The 12,146-nt window shown below is 42.7% G+C and overlaps 1 protein-coding gene across 1 annotated transcript in view; it reads right to left on the reverse strand.

Annotated features, from left to right (window-relative positions):
• Positions 1 to 12,146, reverse strand: part of DNAH3 (dynein axonemal heavy chain 3) — a 1,861,430-nt gene that overhangs the window by 1,727,462 nt on the left and 121,822 nt on the right. The window contains exons 4-5 of the mRNA XM_069647670.1: positions 6,490 to 6,556; positions 5,407 to 5,593 (exon numbers count right to left, since the gene is read on the reverse strand). Of these exons, the coding sequence (XP_069503771.1) occupies positions 5,407 to 5,593; positions 6,490 to 6,556 (254 nt within the window). The remainder of the gene's footprint in view (positions 1 to 5,406; positions 5,594 to 6,489; positions 6,557 to 12,146) is intronic.

Below are 12,146 nucleotides of genomic sequence, written 5' to 3' on the forward strand. Positions count from 1 at the left end.
TAGATTTAATAAGGTGCCCCCCTATTGGCAAAATGCAACTATAATCCCTATCTACAAACAGGGAGGGAGAGAGAACCCAGGAATTTTGGGCTGATTTCTTTATTGGATGGAGTGGGCAAAGTATTTACCAGAATCATTTATGAGCATTTGCAGGCATGGATGCACAGGAAGATTTGGTCGACCGTGTCCAGGCAGGGTTCAGACCCAAAACAGGCTCCATGGACCAGGCATTCCGATTACATCTGGTCACGCAGAAATACACCACCCTGAGAAACATGAACGTGTTTTCTGTGTTTGTTGATCTCAGAATCGCTTTTGACTGTGTATCACGGGGGATGTTGTGGTCCATTTTGGTCAAAAGTAGAGTACCAGATGTGCTACAAGGGCACCTCCCGTTTATTGCCTCAAAAAGAAAGTTTAAGATAAACGTTGATTCAGAAATAATATAATTGGTTGCACATACCGTAAGAGGAAACATGTGGGGGCTCTGCCAGCTTATTAGTAGATGAACCTAAGCCGTGGATGATTTTCAATGTTTTTCCTCTAAGCTCCTCTTTACAAGGGTCACTTCATTATCACTGTATTAATACTGCATTGATATTACTACACCACCACAGGGAAAATGGATGATATAATGAGCCAAAGATTCTGAGATGAGCCTGATGATCTTGTACGAGAATCATGAGCTAACAGTTACATTTCCGGCATACCTGTCAGTCTAACATTTATGACTTTCATTGCTATTGGATGATTGAGATTTATTATTACAGAACCCCCATCCTCCCAAACCCCAGGTTTTAACTAAAGAGAGGTGTCAGTTAATAACTAGGGTTTCTAAGGGAATTTACCATCCACAATCCACATTATAACATGCTTTTGGCTTGGATAGAGTTGTACAACTGTGTCTTATATGAAGGTATGAATCCATACTAGCACATGGAGGTCTTTATTGACCTCCTCTCAGCCAATTGGCATGTTTAGAGTGCAGCCAATAACTACCGGTATTGACTGCATTCTGAACATTCTGACTTCAAAAGCAGACAAACAAACAATAGTACAATTTCCAGGTAAGATGTCTTTCAACAGGACACATCCTCTCTAGGAGGATGTGTTTTTGCTGCAACATCCTATTTAGCATAGAAAAGAGAAAGCTTCACTTTCTTATCGGGAAACGGGTTACTTTTACGCAACCCCTAATGCATGCTCATGTTAAACCCTCTCCAAGGTTGTGTGTCAATAACCTTATATGCCTCAGGAGGTGTCATTATCACCTCGGATAATGACCTTTCTCCAACCTGTGGCCCTCGGTTTTGCCTCTCAACATAACTAGTTGGCAGGTCATTATCCTGCAATAATGACCCCTCTATAAGGCAACATTATTATAGCCTATCTGTAGAATATGAGCGCGATAGTAAACAGAACCATTGGGAGGTAGTCATAACTTGTCCTTTTCTAATCTAATGACGCCTTATGAGAATGAGGGTGTCTCCCAAGTTGATAGCCACACCCTTATATGCATCACTTACACCGGTATATATCATTAAATACATCAATTAAACATACTATAATGCTGTCTAGTGCTGTCTAAGTTATATACTGTGTATAGTGTGCAAACGTAGAGGGTTATCATTTTTAGTCACTATTTTATTGCTAGCAGGGACCACATTATGATAATTGCTTATAATGCAATGTTTAGACATGGGAAGAACAATTAATAAATCTAGAAGGAAGCAATGCTTTGATTTGATTAAGGAAGCTGATCACTGATAAGTCTTTAAGAATATATTATAGCTTTTAAAATGCAATAATGTCAATTGTGGAATAGGTGAATACGGGACCATGGCCAGGAATAAAATATGGTTATCTTGTTAACTCATAAGATATTTACATTATGCCATATTGATGTATCTGTCCCTTTAGCTCTCCTTTTCCCCTTCATTTAAATCTAGTAAATTAAATGATGTGCAGGGCAATTATGCATCACTTTATGTCATACCGAGAAGAATGTTCATATCCATAAACAAATCAAACCCACCACTGAAGAACACAGGGTCTAATGAAGAAAGACTATGACTGGTCGAAACCTGTTCGGTTCTTCTGACATTTGAATTCTGAGTTTAATGTGCAGAAACAGAGTGAAAAACGAGAACTTATTGAAATTGACTATATATACAATACAGTGCTATTCGAAAATGAACAGACAGCTTAAATACATAATTGTTGAATGATTGCAGATATATTTGTATGCGAAGTGAAGATGAGAGTGAAAGTGGAATGTATGGAGACCTCAGATTGTTTAATGAAGGTTGTATATTGACATGAATACAAAATAATTGTGTAGTTGGGGTTTTGAAAAGATGAACAAATATAGAAAATATATACGTTTATTTTGGGAAAAATGTGTTCCTTGAACACTAATAGAAATGCAGAGGATGGCACCACAGATAATCTGTTTCTTGAAATAAATGAAAATAATAATTAAAGCCAAGCAATCTACAACTTTTTGAGAAACTAAAATATAATAGATTAAAAAGGTTAAATGAAACGTGATTCCCAGTGTCGGTAAAAATCAATAAAACATTTAAAAATGTCTAATGCAAAGGCACTTAGATTGTGATCATTATATAATCTAATTTATATTCAGGGTAAGTGGATAATCAAATATTTATTTACATAAAGAAAAAAAACATGTACTGCAGCAATATGGCAACCATCATTTTAGAGCAGGCATTTTACTCCAGGCACACTTTTACTGCAGGGTCCAACTGCATTGCCACAGCATCATACATGGGAGAATGCAGGAAAACGATGGCAAGCAGGGGAAGGTAAGCAGAGACTGGGGAAGGGAGGGGGAGGTGAGTGAGTGAAAAGGAGACCTAGGAGGCAGTGGAAAACTGAGAAAAAGGAAATGTCAGACTCATTGCCTCAATGAAAAATAGACAACCTCTATAGGCTATGTGAAGATGGTGAGGACAATGGAAAGGGAAGAAGGCTGCAGTAATATAATGGGCTATCAGGGGAAACTCCCTATTAACCCTTTGAATGCCTTAACATGTCTGTATATCTAATTTTGCTATGAGGGCGTATGTATAGATCCAAAATTGGGGTTAGCGGCAGGGTTGGTCTGTGCCCCACCCCGGCCCCAATTCTTTTTGTCTGTGGCTGTTGTAGGGGCTGATTGGTCGGTAGTCATTAAAGAAAGGGGCATTGTTATTTTGCTTTTTAAAAGTACGCTTTTGCGGACATGAATCTTCCAAAATACTTGCAAACAATGTTATTTAGGTGAAAAAAGTAACATACACATTTCACCTGTCGAAGTGAAAACAAAGAACTAGAAACAAAAGCCACATCCAGAACATCACTGCTTTTCCTTTACCTATAAATACAAGGTCGGATTGGTTAGGCAATGTTGTCCGTTTGCAGAGTACAGGATAAGGAATCGACTATTTACTTGTGATATTTTGCGGAATGCATAAGAGGAAAAATAAGGAGTTCCGCAGGGTTCCTGCATCTCAACCACACTGTATAACATATTTACTAAGCCGTTCTTTGACCATCTGGATGATATGGGTGTCACCTACACTAATTATGAGTACGACACCCAAATCCTCATTCCTATCATAGGCTCCTAAAACACCGACTCAAAACTACTGAATGAAATATACCATACCATACAAGAGTGGATGGCTATCCATGGCCTTTGTCTTAACGACGACACAACGGAGTTACTCCTTATCGGATCACAAAATAAACTAAACAAACTAGACAATCAATTCAAATCATTTAACATTGACCGCAGCACTATCAAAGTGGCCAAAGAAGTGAAAACCTTAGGGATCTATTTGGACTCAGCTCTTAACCTTAAGAGACAAGTTAATGCTACGGCAGCAGCCTACACCTCAAAATTAAGTAACGCCTGCAGGTCCTTCCTCTCAGCAGACAGTTGCATCACTTTGGCCACAGCTCTGATACTATCGAGGCTCGACTATTGCGATGCCCTGTACTTAGGTACGAGTAACCGCAATGTAAAAAAACGAGTTCTTCAAAATAATGCCTTAAGAGCAGCATTAACATTTAAAGAGCCAACCAGATCACGCCTGCCAGAATAAATGTCCACTGGCTCCCAATCCAAGATAGAATTGCCTTGAAACTCTATCAATGACACACACGCCTATCAAATACAGCTCCTAAATACCTTGTGAACAAATTCACAAAAAAAAAATCAAACAAATAGACCTACTCGATCTACCCATGTGCACCTGCTAATGAGTCCCAGATTTAAACTATAAAAAGCCGGTGGAAACAGCTTCCCGGTACTAGCTGCCAAACTGTGGAATTGCAAGCCTCCAGTTCTTACAGCTGAACCTTCCTTTTGAATTTTTAGAAAAAATTTGAAAACCTGGCTCTTTGCACATGAGTGCCAAATGTTGTCCTCCTCATCGTTACCTGCACTGCCATGATTTATCTCTGTAAAAATGTCTCCTTATACAAGTAATGTAATGCAATGTCTAGAAATACCCTTGCGTAATGTAACAAAATGCAAAGTCTAGAACTGTCCTTGCTCAAGAATGTCCTCGTCGTAATCGTACCAGAATTTCGCCCTCATTATTACGATGGCCAAAAATGGCGACTTTTTTTATGTGGGGGGTATAGAATAGAATATTAATATGGAGGAGTTGCGGGGGTCGGCATTTTCGGCTGTCGCAATAATCACATAGATCCTCCTCGTCCTAACCTCAATGTAAGTTAATGTCACTCATGCATGTAACAATGATTAAATTAAGTAATGCGCCCAGATAACTTCGGGTCAGGTGAGCTCTACAAATGAGCAAATAAATACCTGAACTGAATTCTACATGCTCTGAATCATGCTGAACATTTTTCAAAGGGTTCTCTACTAGGACCCGCGTGAGCACCTCTCAAGTCTATCACGCAGCCAGTCACCATCTAGCTACATCTAGTTTGATGCTCGGTTCTAGATGTTGCCATCACAATGCAAAACTGCTCTAATCCGAGTTGTACTCTCCCGAGTCCTACACTCCTGCTTACCAATAACATGACATTTAAGAAACACATCCCCACCCTCGACAACCATACCCCCTCCCACTCATCCCAACTGTTTTTCCTCTCTGTTTATGATCATTCTATTGTCTAGTTTCTCTGTCCTACCAACGCCCCTCCCAAAACCTCCCCTTCCTTTCTGCAGACTAATGTCTGGCGGACCCTGGCAGGGTCACAATATCCCACATTTTGGACAAGGCCAGGCACCGTAAAACGACTACATATATATGAATTTTAAGTCGTCAGAACCTGCCACCAATAATTGAATGTAACTACATTTGCAGTAAAAGATATTTTAAAAAGCAACATTTACAGATTAAATGTAAATGCTTAATCTGTACCAACCTCTAGATCCCTCTCGGAGGGGGGCTTTTCTAGTTTACTCTGTTCCTCCTCTTGCTGCAGCATCACGTGTACCTGTTCTTCTGGCGACATGGGTCTGCTTTCTGGATACCGTGGGTCTTCTTTTGGCGTGATCAGCTTCTCGCCTTTGTGTGATGAGTCCACCCTGCAGAGCTGGGCAGATGGGATTCTGGAATGCAATTGCATTAATTCAGTAGGCAGCGGTATGTGAAATGTTGCCCAAAGCGTGAGACTTTGCATCATACAGCAAATCCATTTGTGAATGAACCCTACCCAACCCTTGCATCTTCTTTATTTCTCCCCTCCAACCAGAGTGGAGGAAGGATACGCATAGACACTACTACTATGCACAGACTCCAAGTTCAAACTGACAGAAACCGCTCATAGAAACACACAACCAAGTACACGACCAACTATATTCTAGTTTATTCATATTCCATTCATGCCTCACTGTGGCTACCAGTTCCTTCTTACTTTGCCATCACCCTCACCATGCTGGCTCACCTTTGCACCACTCACCCATCTCTTGGTGATGTGTTTCTCTGCTCCCCTCACCCGGCTGGTTGCCCTCTGTGTTCTTCTGCCTCCTTTACCATTGATCACCTTTGATGTCCTCTGCTCCCTTAACCGGTCTTCCTTTTCTCTGCACACCAACCTCTGTTGATTCCACCCCTTTGACCGCTTTATAACCTCAGTGACGCGTGCTGCACTTCCGCGCTAAATATCCATGTGTGCTTCTGCTCCCTCGCTGGCTCTTCCAGTTCAGTGATCCTTTCAGCCCCTTAACCTCTTTGTGCCTTGGCTTTCCTCACTCCTTTCAAGATCACAGTTCTTGCTTCTATGGCCCTTCTATACATCCATGTATATGCCTTTGCTCTGACTCTGATGCCACCACCCGCTCTGTATGCTGTGTACTTTTACTCTACTCAGTCCTCTATGTTCATCTGTCACTCACCAACACAGAAACACTTTCCACTAAACAAAGCCAAAACTATTGGCTTTGCCAGTGCATCATTGCTTTTATAATATGATGATTAGAACCTTCATGGAAGATTCAGTGCTTACCTCTCGGTGCCAGCTTTATTTCTGGGAGAGAGTTTGATCCTCTTCTGGGAAGAAGTTCCTTTTGCAGCTAGGACAGTCTGTTAAGGGCATGACTGAAAGTAACTTTAGTTATTAAAGGAACCCTCCATATAAAAGGAACGACTAACAATACGCACATTATGTTGCCGTATGAACCAGACAATGAAGATTCCCCCTGCTAATAGCGCAGGGAGCTCTTGATTCTATTAAAGACAAGGAGGCGAGCATAGAGGCTAGCATAGAATAAATAGATGATGAAGCATAAAGCTCGCCTCCGTCTTGACATAGAATTACTGTGCAATTAAACCCCATGGCTTGAACTGGAGCTGCCCGTTCCATCAGGGCACCTCTGTGATCCCTGCGCCAACAGGCCTGGCAGGACATGCTGTAGACTAGAGGATGCTTCAACCCCTCTTGGTGGTCAAAGCATTCCTTTTACATGACTGGCCTCTGAAGACATTTAGGTTACACGAGGGCCCCAAAAACCAAAACAACCAATCTCTGCATTAAATCAGAGGATACTGCATTTATTGAAGTTGGATTTAGAGAAAGGGAGATTTGAATATAAAGAGGCATTTGCGTCTTCCAAGAAAGAAAGTTACTATAAAGTCAACCTTAGGCTTTACAATTTCAGAGCTCATAGATACGCAAACCTTGTTTATTATTCCCTACCTACCATAACATACACAGCAGGGATTTTAAGTGCACTGCATAGCTAACTGGATGATGTATTTTTACCCGGTCTAGACACCGCAATGGCACCTAAATGGATGAGTGATCTACAATTCAGAGCAGGCCAATATTCAAATTAAAGTGCTCAAAAAGCAATTCAATACATTAGCATAGCCAATAGTTACACATTGGCAATTTGTAGTGTCCGAAATTACCTCATCGCCTTTCTCCCTTGACCCATTCCACAACAGTGAAGTGATCCTACCACCGAGTCTATTCTCCTTTGTCAAACTTTTCTTTTGAAAATTAGTCTCAAAACAAGTCATATCTCCCCTATGGGAGGAACCATAAGGGCCTCCTTTACCCACAGCTTGCGGTTATCTCTGAGGCAGCGTGGCTGTGGCAAACGCACAAAACTGTAGGAATGTACCTCTATCCGTGGAGGAGAAAACAGAAGTGGGAAAGGGTTATGAGAAGCAGTAACATGCAAGTTCTGAACATAGCCTGGGGCACAAACTCAGAGGAGCTAGAAACTTGGCAAAGCAAAAGTGTAAACCTTGGGCAAGGTTTGCACTGCTATGGCGGACCGAGACCACCATCAACACCTTGGAAGAGCCCACCAGCAAAAGATCACCCGTGATAGCCGGTTTTTCTGTCAGTAAGACCCTGGGTTAGGGTCAGAGGTCAAGGTCATGGAGCAACAACCTAAAATTCACCTTGCCTCAATGCAGCAGTGCTGGTCTGTGGACCACTCGAAGGACATCTAATCAGCAGGTTTGTCGAACCTGAACAGAGTCAATTTCAGAAATTAGGTACTGGACACTATTCAACAGGGGGAGGTCATTACATTCACACCTCCTCCCTCTATCACTTCCTTACTTAATGGAAAGCAGATCTCTCTGGGGTCTTGTAAAGGCCCAGGCACGTATTCCGAGGAGTCCATTTCTGTTGGAGAAAAGAGACATATTTGACTGAGACAGCATTTACATAGCACACTGCACCTCAGTAGGTCTATGAGCACTGATCTAAAGCTCCTCCATAAAGGGCAATAAACTCGGTTCTTGGAGAAGGGGCTGTAATTAAGAGACTTCTGCAAACAGATAGACCTTCAAACTTTACCTGAAGAGAGGAAGGGACTTAACGAAATGTAACTGTGATGCAGTGCATTTCAGACCTTTATCGCTTTGACTAAGTAAGACCCACCACGTTTGGAAGACGGTGTAAAGTGACAAAGTTTTAATAATGCCAAAAAAGAAGAGAGAAGCGATTGTGATGGGCACCAATAGGTGTAACTGTTTCTTGTAGGTTTACTGAACTCAACCCTTGAATGCACTTAAAGGCCAGGAAAGTCTGTTTAAACGTAATCCTCTCTGACTCTGGAAGACATTGCTTATGTTCTAACCGAGAAACAAGTCACCATTTCTTTACCTTTTGCCTCCTCTGCTTATACTAACACCTGATTTTTGAGCAAGCACAAGAGAATTCATGACCTCTGTCAACTTACAAGATGCATACTTCCACGCACCTATGGTGCAAAAACATCAAAGTCATCAGTTTTAGTTTGAAGTCCTTCAATTTGGCCACTCAACTGTTCACCAAAGTCCTGATCACTCTGGTGGCACTTCTTCGGTGAGAGGGAATATGCTGCACTCATGTCAGTGATAGGTGTATGCATGCTCCATCCCACTGTTTGACTCAGGAAGGCACCAGCAAATTAGGCAAATCCCTGTCTTATCGCAGGTGACGGACACAGTACACCCTTCCATTGTGTGATATTAACACTTGTAACAAGCAAATAAGATGGGCTTGACTACTTTATTCACTGGCATTTGCCATACTGAATGGCAATTGTCCAAGGGATTGATCTGGGCAATTCACTAGGGACTCGACCAACAGTGCCAACATCCTTAACTATGTGTTTATACAGGGGAGGTATAGGTTCCTTATTCAAGATATGTGCATTCTGCAAAGGCAAAGGCATGAAGGCGATCACTTCCCTCTCATCTCAACTCTCGGTATCTTCATAACAGAAGTTGTTGAGAAGGAGCAGGGATTAATGAGGTTGAATCCTCAATACAACCGTATTTACTAAAATCCAAATAATGATTATGTAAATAGAATTCTACATACTCGTATTGATAGACTCCCCGATGTGACCATGTTCCTGCAAAGTGTTATTGATCTAAATGGGTTTATAGATCGGTATGATCACATCTATTAGTAGCGAGTTACTGCATATTGAGGATATCTAACCTTAAAGCTCGGCTGTTCTCCGGATTAAATAATGTCTTGCATGCATGCCCATTTAATAAAAAGATTAGAACTAGGAAAATAAATAGACAAGTTCTTCGTTCCATCTCCCATTACACTTTGTCTGCAGAGGAATATGTGGCTGAGGGAAATAAAACTCTGCACCCAGTACCAGACATGGAACAGAAAATACAAGCATGAAGTGGATCGTGAAAAATTGCATGATTTGGTACTTAGTGCATTAAATAACGATGGAAGAGGTCTCTGGAACATTATCAATGAACAAAACATAAGTATGTTCGTGGCTGGGGGTGTTTCATAATAAGATTGTGAATCTTACATCTCTGTGACTTTGGGTAAATCTCCCTTGCCACTGAAATTATAGGACCCTTTTGCGGTGCAGTGGCCGTATACTCTCAACCAGCAAAATATATATAAAATGCTTTTCCTCCACTAAATCATCTAGGGTGCCTGAGAAACCCGACGGTGTCTCCCTGGCTAGTCCCTGGGGATCTGTCATCCAGGTGGCCAGGACACAGCCATCGCTATTGGATCCAGTTCTTGGGGGTGGATCAGTGAGTGAGCATCACCTGGATGGTGGGTCCTTGGGGAGTGGGAGTGGGACACCGATGGGTGAGACAGGGTATCCCTCTTCCTTCAACACCTTTCCCCATCATACCACATAGGATATTCCAAAACACTGCCCCCCCACCTTTTCTGACACAAACACTTTCACACAACACTGAAGACAATGGACTAACACCAGAGCAGTTTACCTGGCATGTCCCAATACAAGGGTCAGGCAAAGTCAGGCAATTGACCAGAATCACACCCACCCGACAGCCCTTTCCCTTCCCCACAGGGATAAAAGGTGGAGCACCAGAGCAAGGCAGACCGCACAACATGAGATCTAACTCAGCACGGCAGTTCAAGAGGAGGCGATTGACAGCAAATACCAAGAGGGTGACAAGGAGAGAAGTAACCCTGCCCTTTCCGATCAAAGCTTGTGAAACCTCCACCGATGGAAGCATAAGACCGCAAACAATAGCCAGCATGTGTTGCCGCAGAGGTCTATGGTACGCAAGGCCCTCCTCTGCTGATAACCAAGCCGGGGAAGGACATTGGTCTTGGTGGTAGCAACCTTGTCTCCAAGGATAAAGAAAGGTAAGCGGTTCATCACAGATGGTGAGTCGAGGGGAGAATTGATAAGAAACCGAACTGCCTTGAATGAAAAATAGCCAACGGCTAATTTTAACTTTTAAAGATACTACCGAGGAATGAAAGGGGAGGGAACCAGCAACAGAGGAGTATGGCGCCAGGTGGGTGCTCAAGCAGGAAACTCTGGGTGATTACCCGAAGATAGAAAATACTTTAACCAGAAGCCCTTGGGAAGAGGCAAAGAAAGGTCAAAGTCGTCATACAGGGGTCTTGTAAAATCCTCTGTACCGTCAAAAGTCTTTGAGCGGCAGATGATTGCAAAAGCTAAGGGAAGTGAATTCTGCATGATGAAATGAGCGTATGAGCAGTATAAGCAAGGGAAGTGACTCCCACAATCATTACAAGTAAAAGGGAATTAAGAAGTGGCAAGAGTGTACCCAGTGGAGGGATGCCAATCGAGAATTGTTTGAAAAGACATTAAGACTGGTGAAAGTTAAAAAGTGAACTGTCTTTGTGCAAAGCCATAGTGAACCCAGAAGAGGGAGGCTGAGAACTGAGACAAATATTCGAAAGAGGTCTGCGCTCAGAAGATGGGACCCAGGGGTGAAGAACCATCACCCTAGAATGAGTGAATTATGTGGTGAAAGCTGCTGAGAGTGAACCCGGAAGAGGGAAGCCGAAAATCAGAAACAAAGTCTGAAATACTGTTTACAAAGACATTGGGCCTCATTATGACTTCGGCGGTAGAGTAATTTTTTTTCCGGCGCCTGGGAATGGGCAATTATCGGGGCATTACAGTCCCAGCAGACACGGTAACTGCCCATTCCCGGGTGCCGGAAAATATTCGTCCCCATTCCCATTGGACACGATGGGAATGGGGAGGTCAGATGCACCGGCACTATTCGTGAATGGTGCCGGTGCATTCGACATGGTCTGCAAGCCGGTGCCTTTCCACCTGCCAGGTCAGACCTGGCGGGCAGACAGGCACCCACTCGCAGACTTGTAATCTGCCAGTCCAGAAACAACGGTACTGGCAAGCTTATTGGTACCGTTGTTTGCGGACCGGCAGGGTCGTAATGACCCCCATTACAACTTGTAAAAGTGAGAGGTATTGGAAGACCAGGGGAAGTGAATTTTTCCCCTTGTCAAGTGGGTCTGAGCCCGGTCGAATGAGGTCCAGGGGTGACAAGTCATCACCCAAAATTCATTGAGAAAGAACTGTACAATTGATTGGTTGAGTATGATACGTGAGGGGTTGGTGCCCAGAAGAGGGGGATCCAGGGGCAATTAACTTTTTGTTTGTGTTTGTTTGTTAAATACATCAGGCCATGAAGTCAAGAGACTGTTTTTAGGCAAAGAGACTTTACCATTGAAGAACCTGATAGCTGGAATGGAACTGTCGGCTCGTGCTGAGAAAGCCTGAGTGAGTGCTATGCTCCAAGGTCCTTTCTTGTCCCGTGCTGAAACCATGGGGAAGGGAGACTCCTGGCAATCACATCCTTAATTATGATTTGAGAACACTTCTTTCTTTATCGATACCCTATCCCAGACTCGTTCTG

This window comes from Ambystoma mexicanum, chromosome 2q (assembly GCF_040938575.1).
Source record: "Ambystoma mexicanum isolate Mex_15411 chromosome 2q, UKY_AmexF1_1, whole genome shotgun sequence".
Classification (NCBI taxonomy): domain Eukaryota; kingdom Metazoa; phylum Chordata; class Amphibia; order Caudata; family Ambystomatidae; genus Ambystoma; species Ambystoma mexicanum.